The following is a 17,923-nucleotide window of genomic DNA, read 5'->3' on the forward strand; positions in this document are numbered from 1 at the left end:
GCCAACCTAATGTGTGTAAAGCAGTATCTCTTTCGAGTTTTAGGGCCATAGGAAAAGGCCCTAATGGCTAGCAATGCTGAATCTCTTTTCATGTACTTATTGGCCATTCGTATATCTTCCTTGGAGAAATGTCTATTTCAAATTCTTTGCCCATTTAAAAAAAACGTTTTTGAGTTGTAAGAATTCTTTCCATATTGTAGGGGATCCCTGGGTGGCTCAGCGGTTTAGCACCTGCCTTTGGCTCAGGACGCGATCCTGAGGTCCCGGGATCGAGTCCCACGTCAGGCTCCCGGCATGGAGCCTACTTCTCCCTCCTCCTGTCTCTCTCTCTCTCTCTCTCTCTCTCTCTCTCTGTCTATAATAAATAAATAAATAAATAAATAAATAAATAAATAAATCTTTAAAAAAAGAATTATTTCCATATTGTAGATGTAAATCCCATATCAGGTATATGATTTGCAAATATTTTTTCTATTCCTTTGGTTGTCTTTTTGTTTTCTTGATGGTATTGTCTGTGACACAAAATTTTCAAATTTTTATGTAGTACAATTTATCTATTTTTTTCTTTTGTCACATGCTTATGGTGTCATATCTTAGGAGCCATTGGCTAACCTAAGGCCACCATGATTTACACCTATTTTTTTCTTATAAGAGTTTTATACTTTTAGCTCTTACATTCAGGTATGATATATTTTGAGTTAATTTTTTCATCTGTGGTTATAGGTCTTTATAGTTTTGGAAAATGCTTGGCTAGTATGTCTACAAATATTGCATCTGCCTCATTCTCTCTCTTTCCTCTTTTTCTAGGACTTCGGATACATTTATGCTAGATTTATTCACTATGTCCCACATGCCTTTCAAGCTCTGTGCTGTCCATCCTTTTTTTCTCTCTATGCTTCAGTTTGTATTTTTTCTGTCCTCAAATTTACTAATCTTTTGTTCTATTATATCTAGTCTGCTTTTAAATCCATTCACTGAGTTCTTGATTTCAGTATTATATTTTCTAATTTGAGAATTTCTATTGATTATTTTTATGAGTTCAATTCTCTGCTAAAACTCTGCATCTTTTAATCAATTTTCCCATTTTTCCTTCTCTTTTTATAATAGTTATTTTATAGTCCTTATCTGGACTCAAAAATCTGGCTTATCTGTGGCTTATTATCTTTTTTTTTTCTGTTGATTATTGGTCAGATGCTCACTTTGGCAGCACATATACTAAAATTGGAATGATTACCATTCAAATTTTCCTGCTTTTTTCAAGTTTCATGTTTTTTTTAGCATATGCCAGATTTATTTATTTTTTATTTTTTTATTTATGACAGTCAGAGAGAGAGAGAGAGAGGCAGAGACACAGATAGAGGGAGAAGCAGGCTCCATGCTGGGAGCCCGACGTGGGACTCGATCCCGGGACTCCAGGATCGCACCCCGGGCCAAAGGCAGGCGCCAAACCGCTGCGCCACCCAGGGATCCCCATATGCCAGATTTTTAATATTAAAAACCTATAGACAATATAGACTATTTCCCTCCAGAGATGAAAACAGACAAATAGAGTGAGGATCAGGGGTTAAGCTGAGTTGGGATTGGGTTGCAGTGGTAAGATTCCACTTTTGGTTTCTCTCTGTTTCTTGGTTGGATTCCTCTGGGCTTTTGATAGGAAACCTGGAAAGTTTCTATCTCTACTGCCCTAGAGATTCAGTTCTGCTTTGAGAGGTTTTAAACTTAGATCTTTAGCCTCCTACTCATACAATTTCAGAAATATTGGAAATGTCTTGAAAGGGAAGACTGCCTGGTATTTGAGGCAGGCTCCTCCTTCTAAATAGAATCTGTTTTATGTACTCTGGTAGAATGTGGGGAGACTGTGCTCTACCGATCAGGCTCAGTCAGTCCTTCAGCCTCTTGCACCATCCCAGAATTCAGCAAATGTCCTGTGGGAAATTTTGGGTGTATGTTTGAGGCTCCTTTACATTTATAATCCATTACACAACTCATGTGACTAATCATTAGATGTTTCACTAGTCTCTCTTTTCCTGTGTAAACTCCCTCTCTCAGGCCAAACTTCAGCCCATGCTCAGAGTCAGTAAATGTCACTGGAGAAGAAGATAGCTGGCAGTTATCAGCTTACATAGTCCAGACCTCAGTAAGATGATTTATTCAGCTGCATTGCCCTTTGGGGACATGCGAAGATGCCAACTAGAAGCCTAAATGTGAATATCACTGTGTTGTTTGCAGAGACCTGGACCAGAATGTCAGCATGGACAACTATCATTGGAACTGAGCAGGATAAAGCTTCAAGAGCAGGACCTCTATAGGAGTGAGAAGCATTAGCAGTACTGTAGGAAATACTAGACGGTCTGCTAAAAGGTCAGGGCAAGAATCCTAGATTTGTGGCAATATGTACTCTGGTCTCAAATGTTATATTGCACTTAAGATGATTACTTTCATCTTATTTAGATGTTTTACTCATTGAATAAACATTAAGTTAAATGAGAGACTTGGTGAAGATGAAGATGTCTTTCATCTTAAGAGAAATGACATACCAAAAAGCAAGCTAAAAATTGTGCTGGGAGAAATGGTGGGAGATTTTCAGTGTTGAATTCAACTAATTGAATGCATTGTCCTTGGTACCAAGGATACACAGATTAAGTGATAACCCTTGCTACCGACTAAATGACTTCCCCAAAATTCATGTGTTGAAGTCCTAATCCCCAGTGTGATGGTATTGAGAGATGGGGCCTTTGGGAGATAATTAGGTTTAGATGAGGTCATGATGGTGGAGCTCCCATTGTGGGATTAGTGCCCTTATAAGAGGAAACATAGATCTCCATACACCTCTTTCTTTCTACCTCTCCCTTCCTTTCTACCTCTTCTCTTCCTTCCCCTAGTCCCACCTTGTAAGGGTACAGGAAGAAGGCAGCTGTCTACAGCCAGGAAAGAGCCCTCACTAGAGTCCTACCATGCTGGCACCCAGATTTCATATTTCCCAGCCTCCAGAACTGTGGAAAAACAAATGTGTTGTTTAAGCTACCCAGTCTATAGTATTCTGTTGTAGCAGCCCTGGCAGATGGAGACACCCCTGCTCATGTATCTTTGAAAGGTAAGCCTCAGGATCAAATTAAAATGTGATAAATTCAAGCATATACATTCTAAGGCAAGATAGTTTTGCATTCACTTATGACGATTTAAAAATATTTTGTGTTGTAATAATAAAAGGATTTAAGATTTACTTCCTAGTTACTGTTTTCCTAACCTTGATCAAATATATGCTTTTATAATAAGAGTGAAAGTAGTTTTATCCCCTATTGAGCTTAATTTAACTGGCAAGGTCCAAGATGGGAAAAGCATAATGCAAAATTTTCAAAACTGGGCAAGCACCCTGAGTTAATACAAATATATATATATATTTGGTATATATGGTATATGGTATATATATATATATATATATATATATATATATATATATTCCCTTCTACTTCCTCAACAAGAGTAGGGGGTCAGGGAGGAAAAGTGTGAGAAGCATACAAAGAAAATTAAGTTTACGCAAGAGAAAGCAACAGTGGTAGAGGAAAAAAACTTAGAAGGTACTGCACAGAAGCAATGCAGGAGTAGGAGGTAAGACATCGGTGGGAAAGGGAAAGCAGGTTTTAAGCCTGTATATTTCTTTAAAGACATCTCAGTTGGGAAAGGAGTCCCAATTAGAAATGGGTTAAGGAAAAAAAAGAAAGAAAAGAAAAGAAAGAAAAGAAAAGAAAAGAAAAGAAAAGAAAAGAAAAGAAAAGAAAAGAAAAGGAAAGAAGAAAGAAAAAAGGGGTTAAGGTGGATAAACTGCACTTCCCTTGAGACTGTGACTGAGTCACCATTATTCATTCTACCAGGCTGCCTATGCCATATGGTATTATGCCCATAAATCTTATTTAGCACTATACTTTTTGTGTTGGTCCGAATTCCATTTCTGCTTCACCTCGGCCATAAAGGACGCTCTATTCACTAGAACTGCCCCCCCCCCCCCCCCCCCCGCTTTCAGGCCGTGGGTTCAATTTCTCCTGTATCTTTATGCAGACAGTATAATGAAATGTCTGTAAACAGAGGCCATAATCAAATCAGTCTTCAAATATGCTGGTTTTCCAAACGGCGGGCGGGGAAGATAGTAAGAAGGTAGACGTTTCCGAGGAAGATTTATACGTGGGCTGTTCAGGTACACGTGTGCTTCCATGTGCCTTAATCTGCGTAAATAAACGCACAGCTTCTCAGGGTGCGCTAGCGAGCGACAAAAAAGGCGTTTCTCAGAGGCCCGGATCCCGGCCGCCCGACTTCCCTACTTCCGGCCCCGCCCACGGCCCCGCGGTTGCTAGGAGACGTGATGTCACCGGAAGCGGGGACTGGGATAGGCTGAGGCGAAGGGAAGCCGCTCCCCCTCTGCAACCTCAGCGCCGGGCGCCGGCTGTGCAGCTGTTTGTAGGCCTGGGGGTGAGGGTCTGCGGAAGGTAGAGCCGCCTGCGGCCCCGCCCGGCCACCCACCCGCCGCTGCGTCCGCCCGCTCGCGCCCGCTCCCGCCGCCCTCGCCCTCGCCCTGCCGCCGGGGCGGGCCGCGGGGCGGGCGCCTCCCGTGCGGCTGCCGGTGCTTCTGACTGACAGGCGCTGTTCGCACAGCCCGCGCTGCCCGCCACGTCCCCGGTGGCGGCCGACGGCACAGCGTGGCGGCTGACCTTTCCGAGCCCAGTGCGATGACGGCTACCTGCTCCCGGCCGGCCCGGCCACCTCGGCCACCTCGGCCACCTCGGCCACCTCGGCGCCGCTGGCGTCGGCTTGTGCGGTTCCCGCCGCCGCTGCTGTTGCTGCTGCTCCTGGCGGCGGTGGGGCCGGCGCACGGCTGGGAGAGCGGGGACCTGGAGTTATTTGACTTGGTGGAGGAGGTGCAGCTCAACTTCTACCAGTTCCTCGGGGTGCAGCAGGTAAGCGGGGCCGCCGGCCGCCCGAGGGCTGCGCCTCTTCAGGGACTCCCGGGGCCGAAACGTACGGGTCGCGGCAGAAAGGAGGGGGTGGGGCGGGCTTGCACCCGGTTTCCTCGGAGGGAGCCGGCGCCGCGGCCAGGACGTGGGCATCCTGGGCTCTGGCGGCCCTGCTCCCCGGGGCCCGCCGGGGTCTCCTGGTCACCCCAGCCTCAGGGTTGGTCCCCCACCCCCGCTCCTCACCGCTGTGCTCCCCTTCTCCGGTTCCGGTCTCGGTGACAGGTCGGACGGTGCCTCCAGCATGGGGTGTCGATACCTCGTCTTCCCTCAGCCATTCTGGGGGCGATCCTTGCACCCAGCTGAGCTGGGGGAAGAAGGAGAAGAGTAGCGTGGGCAGACCTTTTACATCTTCGCTTTGCTGCCTCCTGAGTGTGGAGAGAATAGTCATGGCTTCCCCTAAATTTTCACCTATCCGGTTACACTTGCCATTTTAGCTGCTTTCTTGCCTCTCTTCCTTTCCGGGAAGATAGGCATTTTGGTCGGCGTCTGTGTTGCAGAAGTTTTCCTCTCGGTGTACCTTGGACTTTTTAGCCTGTTGAATAGGGCTTCGTATCACAGTTTTGAAATCTGGAGGATCTTGAAGCCTCCACCGTATTGGTCCTGGAATTAAAAATAGAAGTTTTCTGGGTAGGGGAGGCACTTGGGGGTGTTACAGGAAGAGAAGCCCAACCAGTAGCACAAGAGAGTTTTCTTTCTTTTTGTTTTCCTTCCATTTCTTTTCTTTAACTTTCTTTTCTGAGCTTGAGGCTAACTTGTAATGTCAGTTTGTTGCGCTTTACTCCTACTTCGGGAGCGGTACCGGAGGGTAGATATCCAGTCCATCTGCAACCTGCTGCCACGGAAAAGATGACATTTCACTGATTTAAGGATTATGGGATAAAGACAGAATTTCACACGATCCGATTCAGCCCTTCAGAAAATGCTTTGAATAGTTATGTGGGTAAAAAAAAAAAAAAAAAAGTAAGGTTTACCAACAATTGTCATCCTAGACAAGATATGAATATGGTATGTCGTTCATGACTAGATATGAAATGTACATTTCCCCCCATAGGTTATCATAAATTTGTACAAACTATTGAGTTTAACACTAAATGGAAATTTACATTCAGCGAAAAAGAATGGAATATAAAATTGCTTTTGCCCCGGCCCCATGATTTTAACAATTTCATTTTTGTAAGTTACACAGTGTAAGCATTTCACACTTAAGATTCATACATGCAAACAATTGTGTAGTATCTGTCTATATTCATTATCTTCACCTGGTGCCACTTGCTACTCATGGAGACAAAGTCATGGACTTTGGCTATACCTCATTTTCGGAGTAAATGATATAAATGTGTAAAAATCATTAGTGAAGGGGCAGCCCCGGTGGCCCAGCGGCTTAGCGCCGCCTGCAGCCCCGGGGTCTGATCCTGGAGACCTCGAATCGAGTCCCACGTCCGGCTCCCTGCATGGAGCCTGCTTCTCTCTCTGCCTCTCTCTCTATGAATAAATAAATAAAATCTTTAAAAATATAAAAATAAAAAAGAATAAAAATCATTAGTGAAACTATAACTCCGAGGACACTTAAGAATGCCTTTAATATATAGAATTTATCATGATTGAATAAATTCTGTAGCTAGAAAGTCCTTTTTAAAAAAAGATTTTATTTATTTGAGAGAGATTGAGAGCATGGGGAAGGACAGAGGGAGAGGGAGAAGCAGACTCCCTGCCCAGCAGGGACCTGGATACAGGCTTGATCCCAGGAGCCCAGGATCATGACCTGAGCTGAAGGCAGATGCTTAGCAGACTGAGCCACCCAGGTGCTCCTGGTAAAAGCCTATACATAACCTGTCCAAAGATCTTGAAGATACTTTCCAGTTATTCATGGAATTTTAAGGTCCTTTAAAGGAATATAGAAATTTAGTAGCAGTAGTTTAAAATTTCGATTATGTAGTCTGGCTTGCATGAGAACCCTCATAAAATTTTCATTTATAATTTCACGCAGTTTAATTTCAGAGTTAATTAGGCAGTAAAACAATCAGAGCACTTAACTGTAGGAGCAAAGATAGAGAATAAAGAAGCATAATCGAGAAGATTCTATGTCAAAGTAGAATTTGAAAAGAAGGATCCAGAAAATTATTTTAATCTGTGTTTTTCTCTACCTAGCAGTGTTGAAATTGGAAGGAATACCAGAAGCAATTTTATTCTACCCAAGCAGAGACACTGAATGGAACAAGTTCTTCACATTACATTGAAACTTAACTTTTTGGAACACTTTCAGGGGACCAGAAATTTGGTAGAGACAAATGTAGCCTCTTTCCGTTTCTTAATGTTTAATTTTCAGGCCAGAGCCAGTAATCTTTTGGTGACTAGCCAGACATGAGGGACTAGGACAAATTAGATAGGTTATTCAGAGTTGTAAATTGGCTCTATGCATCCATCAGTTTTGTTGTTAATTTAACAGAGATTTATTTTGTGCCTGCTGAAGTTTAAACACTGGGAATTGGCTGACATATAAAACAAACCCCCTAGCCTTGTGAAACTTGCATTTTACTTGGGGGAGGTAATAGGAAACAATCAAACAAGTAAATATAAATGTCAGGTGGTCAGAAAAGACCTCCAAAGGAAGTATGTGAGTCATGTGGACAAGTTGGGGAAGGTATTCAAGAAAGGCAGACAGTAAATACTAAGGCCTGAGGCAAGAGTTTGCTTAATGTTTGAGGAATAGCGGCGCAGCTAGTGGGGCTGGAGAAGGGTGAACCAGGAGGACGGTAACAGGAGATGAGATCAGAGTCATGGACTTTGGCTATTACGTATGTGTAAGTTGGGATCCATGTTGGGTTAAACTGAAGAGGTACCTGATTTGACTTAAATTTCAGAATGATTATTGTGTTGAGGACTGTATGTATGTCTTTAGCTACTTAGTGGGATAATTGTGGTGTAAAATGTAGAGTGGATCTGGTCAAATTCTGGATATAATTGAAACAAAAGCTGACAGAATTTTACTGTTTGTTTCAATGTATCATATGAGGGGGGTGAGGTTGAGAATAATTCTAAAGCTTTTGGCCTCGGTAATTAAATACTTGTTTAATTGCAGTTGTTACCTAATGAGATGGAGAAGCTAGTATAGACACAGGTCTGGTTGGGGGAAAATCAGAAATTTGGCTTTGGTTGTGCCGAATTTAAGTATCTGTTAAACATTCAAGTGGATCTGGCATATCGACATTGGTTATATAATTCTGGAGTTACAAGGAGAAAGATTTGAGCTGTAGATATAAATTTGGGAGTCCTTGGCACTTAGAAGGCAATTTGAGACCACAAAACTGGATAAGTTCACCTGGAGGGGTGGGTGGTAAAAGTAAGAGGGAAAACGGAGGCCTGGGAGGTAAGCCACGGGCATTCCAAACTTCCAGAGTCAGGGAGATGTGGAAGAACCAACAAAGGAAATGGAGAAGGAACAGCCAGTGAAGTAGGAGGCAAACCAAGAGAAAGATGGTCTCTTTCAAGTCAAGAAAGAATTTTATTTTATTTTTATTTTATTTTATTTTATTTTATATTTTTTTAAGAAAGAATTTTAAAGAGGAGAAAGTGATCAGGTGGGGAAAATGCTGATGATAATTAAAATGAAGGTTCTGAGAATTGACTGTTGAATATAACAACGTGGAGGTCATTGATTACCTAAGCAGGAGCTGTTTCGGGGGTGGTGAGATCAACGGTCTGGTTAGATTGGGCTCAGGAGAGAAGGGGAAGATTTAGAGACAATATAAAAATTTTTTTGTGATATCCTTATGCTAAACTAGAAACCAGGGATCATGGAGACTGAATGTAGCATCCATTTTATCCCCTTTTCCACTTGATCTAAAATAATTAGGTTGGTCACTCTCTAAACACTTTAATTGGAATGATCGATGACCTTTAGAACTTGGACCAGGCCATCTTCTGACTTATAATCTTGGACAAGTTAGTTGCCTCATTTTTTGGACAAATAGTATCTTTATTTACTTCATTATTAAGTACATTGCAGATATTTAAATATTATCTTGTATAGACATGTGAGCAGAGATGGAAGGAGAGGAGCTGTAGTGAAGAGAGAGACTTTTGATTAGGAGAACCAGGACCCTGGCCCCATTTTATAATGAAAGTATAGTCATAAATATCTTTTAAAACCTTTCTTTATTTTCATCAAAGCACTTATTTGTGAAAGTGGGTTCTATATTAATGAATGTAAGACATCATTACTATGTTTTTTTTTTAAGTTTTTATTTAAATTCCAGATTAACATACACTGTAATATTTATTTCAGGTATACAATTTAGTGATTGGACACTTCCATACAACACCCTGTGTTCATCACAAGTGCTCTCAATCCCCATCACCTGTTTAACCCATCCCTCTACCCACCTCCCTTCTATAACCATCAGTTTGTTCTATATAGTTAAGAGTCTTTTTCTTAAATTACCCCTCTATGTTCCCCCCTGAACAATTGTTTCTTAAATTCCACATATGTGAAATCATATGGCATTTGTCTTTCTGACGTATTTCATTTTGCATGATGCTCACTAGCTCCATCCACATTATTGGAAATGGCAAGATTTAATTCTTTTTTGATGCAAGATTTAATTCTTTTTTGATGACTGAGTAATATTCCACTGTATATATTATCACATCTTCTTTATCCATTCCTCAGTCAATAGACATTTGGGCTCTTTCCATATTTAGGCTATTATAGATAATGCTGAGATAAACATTAGGGTGCACATATCCCTTAGAATTAGGATTTTTGTAACTTTGAATAAATACCTCGTAGTACAATTGCTGGATCATAGGGTAGTTCTATTTATAACTTTTTGAGAAAACTCCATACTGTTTTCCAGAGTGGCTTTACCAGTTTGCATTCCCACCAATAGTATAGGAGAGAGAATTCCCCATTCTCTATATCCTCACCAACACCCGTTGTTTCTTGTGTTGTTAATTTTAGCCATTCTGACAGGTGTGAGGTGATATATCTAATTGTAGTTTTGATTTGTACTTCACTGATGAATAGTGATGTTAAGCATCTTTTCATATGTCTCTTGGCCATCTGTATGTCTTTTTTTGAAAAGTGTCTGTTCATGTCTTCTGACCATTTTTAATTGGATTATTTATTTTTGGATGTAGAGTTTGGTAATAAGTTCTTTATAGATTTTGGATACTAGTCCTTTATCAGACATGTCATTTGCAAATATCTTCTCCCATTTGGTAGGCTGCCTTTTAGTTTTATGGATTGTTTCCTTTACTATGCAGAAGCTTTTTATCTTGATGAAGTCCCAGTAATTTATTTTTGCTTTTGTTTCCCTTCCTCAGGAGACATATCTAGTAAGAAGTTACTACAGCCAATGTCAGAGGTTACTGCCTGTGTTCTGCTCTAGGATTTTAATGGTTTCAGGCCTCATATTTAGGTCTTTAATCCATTTTGAGTTTATGTTTGTGTATGGTGAAAGAAAGTGGTCAAGTTTCATTCATCTGCATGTTGCTGTCCAGTTTTCCCAATACCATTTGTTGAAATGATTGTCTTTTGTCCATTGGATATTCTTTCCTGCTCTTTTAAGATTTGCCCATATGGTTGTGGATTCATTCCTGGGATTTCTGTTCTGTTTCATAAATCTATGTGTTTATTTTTGTGTCGGTACTATACTGTCTTGATTACTGCAGCTTTGTAATATAACTTGAAGCCCAGAATTCTGATGCCTCCAGCTTTGCTTTTTCAAGTTTGCTTTGGCTATTCAAGGTTTTTTTTTTTTTTTTTTTTTTTTTTTTTTGTGGTTCCATACAAATTTTAGGATTGTTTGTTCTAGTTCTGTGAAAAATGCTGTCAATATTTTTTTAAATATTTTATTTATTCATGAGACAGAGGCAGAGACATAGGCAGAAGGAGAAGTAGGCTCCCTGTAGGAGCCTGATACAGGACTCAGTTGCAGAACCCCAGGATCACAACCTGAGCCAAAGGCACATGCTCAGCCACTGAGCCACCCAGGTGCCCCTGCTGTTGGTATTCCAAAAGAGATTACATTAAATATGTAGATTGCTTTGAGTTGTATAGACATTTTAACAATATTTGTTCTTCCAGTCCATGAGCATGGTATGTCTTTCCATTTCTTTTTTTTTTTTTTTTAAGATTTATTTATTTATTCATGATAGACATAGACTGAGAGAGAGAGAGGCAGAGACACAGGCAGAGGGAGAAGCAGGCTCCTCGCAGGGAGTCTGATGTGGGACTCGATCCTGTATCCTGGGATCAGACCTGAACCAAAGGCAGGTGCCCAACCGCTGAGCCACCCAGGCATCCCGGTCTTTCCATTTCTTTGTGTCATCTTCAGTTTCTTTCATCAGTATTTTATAGGTTTCAGGATATAGGTCTTTCACCTCTTTGCTTAGATTTAGTCCTAGGTATCTTATGGTTTTTGGTGCAGTTGTAATTGAGGTTTGATTTCTTGTTATTTCTTTCTGCTGCTTCATTATTGGTGTATAGAAATGCAACTGATTTTTGTATGTTGATTTTGTTTACTGTTGACTTTACAGAATTCATGTATTGGTTCTAGCAGTTTTTTGGTGGAGTCTTTTGGATTTTCTACAGAGTCATGTTGTCCGCAAATAGTGAATATTCTACTTTTTTCTTACCGATTTGGATGCTTTTTCTTTTTGTCGTCTGATTGCTGTGGGTAGAATTTCCAATACTGTGTTAAATAACAGTGGTGAGAGTGGACATTCTTGTCTTCTTCCTGACCGTAGAGGAAACCTCTCAGTTTTTCCCCATTGAGAATGATATTAGGTGTAGGTTCTTCATGTATGGCCTTTATTATGTTGAGGTATGTTTCCTCTAAACCTACTTTGTTGAGGGTTTTTATCATGAATAGATGTACTTTGTCAGATGCTTTTTCTGCATTTACTGAAAGGATCATATGGTTCTTGTCCTTTCTTTTATGAATGTAGTGTATCATGTTGATTGATTTGAGGATATTGAACTCAGTGATTCCATCAAACATAATAACATTCATATCAGAGAAGTCCCAGAAGAAGAAGGAGACAAAGAGGGCAGAAAATTTACTTGAGGAAATAATAGTTGAAAAATTCCCTAAGCTGGAGAAGGAAACTGATATCAAGATCCATGAGGCACAGAGAACTCACAGCAAAATCAAAAAAAGTAGGCCAACACCAAGACATATTGTAATTACACTTGCAAAATATAATGATATGGAAAAAAAAATCTTAAAAAGAGCAAACAAAGTCCTTAACTCACAAAGGAAGACCCATAAGGCTAGCTGCAAATTTCTCAACAGAAATTTGGCAAGCCAGAAGGGAGTAGCATGATATATTCAAAGTGCTGAATGTGAGAAATCTGCAGCCAAGAACACTCTATCCAGCAAGGCTATTCTTATGTTCCATGATTTTTCTTTCTTTTGTTCAACTTCATGATTGTCCTTTTTTTTTTTTTTTTGTCATCTGTATCACATATTTGTTCTCTGCTTCTTCCAACTTTGTGTTCATTGCATCAAGCCTGTTTTCAATCTCAGTTACTGCGTTTTTCATTTCAGTTTTTTAACTCTTTTATCTCCATGGTAAGGGTCTCTCTGAAGTTTTCCATTCTTTTCTCAAGCCCAGCTGAAATGATTACGGTGTTCTAAGTAACATCACAGTATTTTATTTTAGGAGCTAAATATTTTGTTTTTTTTACTTATATTTACTGAAATTTTTGTTGAAGAGTGTCATTAGGACATAATTAAAAATTTAATGTAGAATTTGGGTCTCCGTTCCCATCCTTGTTAATACTAAAGTAAGGTTAGGATTCATTCACTTAGTGTTTCTGATTAATGTCATCAACCAACTGAAATCTCATATGTAATTGGGCATGTTGCAAAAGCAAGTGTATGCCATAGTCTACATTTCTGGTTGGAGAGAATGTGTTTAATACAATGTTTCATTATTAGATAGACACCCATTTTAGTGCCAGTGAGGCAGTAAACATAAAGCCCTGTGCAGGTACACAGTCAGCTAATAGAATTTGAATTATTAAAGATTAATTGTTGAAGATCAGAGCCTAAAATCAAGAATTAAGTAAAGTGTATGTCATAGTCTAAATAGCAGTATTAAAATGCCACTGAAAGCAAACACTAGAATTCTAAAAGGAATAATTTCCTTAGTTAAACAACTCCTGGTTTTAGAAGGCACAAGAATTTTTAAGAGCTACATGAGACTCTACTGTCGGACGTGCAATGAGTAGTAGTCAAAACAAGTTAACATCAGAAAGATCATTGTCATTTACTGGGAAGGTCCGAACAGATCTTAGGGAAATCATGGGGCCCATATATATGCATGCGACTAAGGAAGGTAGAGACTTCTTATTTCTAGTCAGTTTTTGAGGACTTTATTCATACCACATCAAAATGGGTCATGTTAAGTAGGCTATCCCATGACCAATTGAAGTTATACATTACCAAGAAGCCTCTGACTTTTTGAAATAAGAAAAAAATTGCAAATCTTATTAGTTATTTTCAATGACCTTTTAGTTAAGAGATAAAAGATTAGTACTTAGGTTATTTTCTGACTTTAAGTGGTGTTTTGTGTTAATAGTTTCTAAATTTGATTTAAGAAAGTTAATATGTATGTATAATGTAGGATAGCTAAAAATTGTGATTTTACTTGTAGTTGATTATATCCTATCTTGTATTTTTTAGTGGGTGTTTTATCTATGGTAGGAAATAGACTTCCTGGGTGGGTGTTTTAGTGGGTGTTTAAAGAATTTTGGTTCAGACATTTAATAAAGTTCAAATGATTGCCATGCTGTACAATTCTATAGTAGTTATATAGAATTAATGTGTGCCTTTTATATCACACCTTTCAAAGTAGTATGAGGTTCAACTTAGTGTAAATTAGATTGATCTTGAAATTAGTTATTGTAGAAAGTGTCAGAGGTTTTCAACAATACTGACATCTCTCAAACTGTTGTTGAAACTTATTATTTTGAATCACCTTCAAAGCCTGCAGCATATTTGGCAGATTATTCTTATTAATAGTAAATCTTTAAGATGGATTTTATTTTCAGTTTAGCTAATAGTCATTTGGAGCTAAATTTGGTGACTAAATTGGGTTAGTAAGCTTGGGTAAATACATTTGGGACTGATAAAGTGACCTGAATATAAATTTAATGTAAGGTTCATAAACTGGTTTAAGGCCTATTCTTAAGAGTTCTGGAGAAGTTTAGAGCAATATCAACATGAAGTAAATCTATAGCCTTACAAAGTAATGTATACTAGTAAACGACTTTTGGAATGCTTATTACTTTATGGGTAGCAAATTTTTAAAAGATTTTTTACCTACAGGGGAACAATATATAAAGATTATCTTAATTTTAGAGAGGTAGAAAAATACTGAGCTAGAATAAAATAATTAATTTGCTTGCTTTAATATTAAAAACAAGCATTCATTATATAATACTTTTATAATAAAGCTGGTTAAAGCAGAGTGGGAGAGGAATCAGTCTGTTTGTGATAGGGACAGTAGCTGAGAATACCACTGAGAGGCAAAAATAGGAAATATGTAAGGAGAGGGGAAATGTAGAAAAATGCATAAATTACAAATAAAAATGGTAATAGAGTAATATCTCCATCTTGTGGCCTTCTTTGAATATTGTCTTTAAAAATGTTGAGGGGTTGTATTTTCACAACTGTAGGCATAAGTAAAAATAAATATATATCAGGTAAAAATAAAATATGGGTCAGGGATTTTTGCAGTATTTTGTATTTGGACCTTTAAAACCAAGCTTCCCAATTGGTGTGCTACAAGTAAGTGTGCTTAAATAGTGATGTCCTTTCTTGGGTGGACTTAACCATTTATTCCAGTGTGTCTTTTCAAATACAATTCTCTATGAAATGCCATAGTATGAAAAAGGTTGGAAAAACACTATAAAGGCGTATAGGTCTGATATTTTTCTTCCAGGGAAAATTTTATAAGCGTATAATTATATGCATGCAGATACACACATATATAGAGATATAATTGTCTTAAAATTAGTCTTAATAAAATTTTTGCTATAGTAAAGATCTTATTTAGCTCTTATATATGAAAAAGCATTATTTACCATATCAGTGGGAGAATCTGAATATAAAAAGAATCAATAAGTCTTTGATGAATCAGTGTCCTTCAGATACTTGATGATTCATTCTGGTTGAAATAACCATTAAACATTACCATAGTTCGGGCCTCAGAGGAATGCTTTAATGATTTGTACCAATCTTCTGTGTGAAGAGTATACAAATGACTTTGGAATATATAAATATACAAATTCTGAGTAGCCTAAAGTAATATTTGTGACATTAGGAGATAAATAATATTTTACTTAGAAATCCTGACTGACATAGATTTCAAATTTGGGGCATTTAACACTTTTTCAACCCATTGATCCCTTAGAGCAACACTGTGCAATAGATGTATAATACAAGCCACAAACATAATTTTAAATTTTCTAAAAGCTACATTTAAAAAGTAAAAAAGGAAGATTAAATTAATTTTAATAATATATTTAATTCAGTGTATCAAAAGTATTTCAACATTTAATCACATTTTAAATAATTATTAATAGTTCACATTCTAGCTTTTACTGTCATTAAAATCTGGTATGTATTTTACATTTATACTTCTAGTATACTTTGATTCAGAAGTACAATTAATGTAAATTAATCAAATAAAATTAAAAAATTGGTTTCTGAATTGTATTAGCACATTTCAAGTGCTTAAATATGGCAGATGGCTACGACTTTAGAAAGCACAGGTTTAGGAAATCAACATTTCTGTGTTGTATACATATACCTAAATATTTTTGGGTAAAATCACTAACTGCTATTTCCATTTTGTCAGGGACATAGTTTGTAGTCGTCATTGCCATCTTTTTTTTCCTTTTGTATTTTAACTCAGCATAGTTTTTGTTGCTTTTTTTTGTTTTTAGATTGTTTCAGTTATGCTAGATATCATCTTCCTAGTTATCTGTACATTTTCCATTCTTTTCTTTGACCTATAAATGCTGTTAGTATAGTGCATGCTACTCTTCTAGGGACAGTGGGTTCTCAGTGTCCATGCATACAGAGCTCAATGTCCATGCATACAGAGCTAATAAGGGTGTTTTCAGATCATCAGCTTAATTCAAATGGGTTATTTGCTTTTGCTGACTTGCCTGTTATATTTGATAATTCTTAAAGTCTTACTAATATTGTTAAGTTTTCAGTGTTGCTTCAATGTTCCTAGTTTGTAATTTTAACTTTGAGGTTTTCCATTCTATTTATTTTGAAACTCATCCATCAAATATATTGCTAGCTATGAAATAGTTGCTATATTCTTTACTGTCATCTATTTTGAGTATTATATCTTTAAATGACTTTATTGTTTTATGATTTTTTTTATTTGAGAGACAGAGAGAGAAGCATGAGGAGTGGGCAGAGGGAGAAGCAGACTCCCTGCTGAGCAGGGAGTCCATGCTGGGCTCTATCCCAGGACACTGGGATCATGACCTGAGTTGAAGGCAGACACTTAACTGACTGATCCACCCAGGAGCCCCTAATTAAATGATTTTAAGGGAGATTTCTATATCCATTTCTATTTGTGTGCCAGTATTTTAGCTCTTAATCAGGGGTAACAAGTCATCCGTTTTTACTAGTTGTCTCTGCCACCTCTATATAGCTCCTAGTAAGTATTGCTTTCCTTTAGACTCAATAATTAATTGCTGATCTTTTTGACTCTACCTTTTGTAATTTCATATACAACTGAGGAAAAGAAGTAGATATTAATGTTGATGATTTTTATATGTAGCTATTGTTGTTTTAAGTAATCCTGGTACGGGGGCACCTGGGTGGCTTAGTCAGTTGAGTGTCCCAACTCTTGATTTCAGCTCAGGTCATGATTTCAGGATTGTGAGATGGACTCTGGTGTCAGGCTCCCTGCCTAGTGCAGAGTCTGCTTAAGATTCTCTCTCCCTTTCCTTTACCCCTTACCCTGCATGTTCTCTCTCTCCCTCTCTCTCTCCCTCTCTCAAGTAAATAAATAAATAAACTAAAAAAAAAAAATCCTGGTACAAGAAAGAAATTGCACTGGGGTCAGAAATGTAAAAAATTCTATGTTGAGTGAAAAAAAAGAAACAAAACAAAAATTTAAAAGCCAGTGATAGAATCCTGAAGTTGGAAAAGATCTCACCAATATCTAACCTATTTTCTCATATAGGAATCCTGAATCTCTCTATAGTTCTTTGGCAGATGGTCATCCACTCTATTTTATTTACCTCTAACAATGAGTTTATGAAGCAGCCTATTGAGTTTTTGGATTGTAGTACTCAGTGGAAATGTTATTCTTATGTAAAGCTAAAATCATAGTTCTTATCTACTTCCAGCTTCATTTATAATCTTATTTTGGAGTACCCCTAAATATATATTCCCTAAAATTATTGCTCTGAAATGCCTTAAAATAAAATGCACAAAGGAAATAGTTACTTGTTGATTCTATGGTAGTAGGGTTACTTAAAAACAACAACTACAACCCACAATTCTTTGTGTATCAGTTATACCTCAATAAAGGTATTAAAAATAAAATATACAGGCAACTTGAGAGACCTTCTTGTTTTCATGGTCTTTAGAAATGTACTAAATCCACCCTAGAGAAGACCCAAGCCACCATAGTTACAGTTGTCTTAGAATTACACTGAGCATGATTTGAGATTACTATAAATGATTCCCTGAGGTCATCAAAGTCAGCAACAGGAAATTTCTAGGAAATGAAAACAAGATGATTTGGGGTATGTCAGCTTTGATAATATGGGCCACAAGAGTAATTTAATTAAAATTGTACCCAGAAGTTGTTATAGACTCTTAAAGCAGAATGCATGTGTGCAGTTGTACAGGTTGTGGGTCTACTAAAAA

At 38.1% G+C, this 17,923-nt stretch overlaps 1 protein-coding gene across 1 annotated transcript in view; it reads left to right on the forward strand.

The window, feature by feature from the left end:
- The first annotated feature begins 4,432 nt into the window (after positions 1–4,432).
- Positions 4,433–17,923, forward strand: part of DNAJC1 (DnaJ heat shock protein family (Hsp40) member C1) — a 205,992-nt gene continuing 192,501 nt past the window's right edge. The window contains exon 1 of the mRNA XM_077896846.1: positions 4,433–4,949. Coding sequence (XP_077752972.1) covers positions 4,722–4,949 — 228 coding nt within the window. The 5' untranslated portion in view covers positions 4,433–4,721. The remainder of the gene's footprint in view (positions 4,950–17,923) is intronic.

The sequence above is a fragment of the Canis aureus genome, chromosome 5 (genome assembly GCF_053574225.1).
Source record: "Canis aureus isolate CA01 chromosome 5, VMU_Caureus_v.1.0, whole genome shotgun sequence".
NCBI classification, from domain to species: domain Eukaryota; kingdom Metazoa; phylum Chordata; class Mammalia; order Carnivora; family Canidae; genus Canis; species Canis aureus.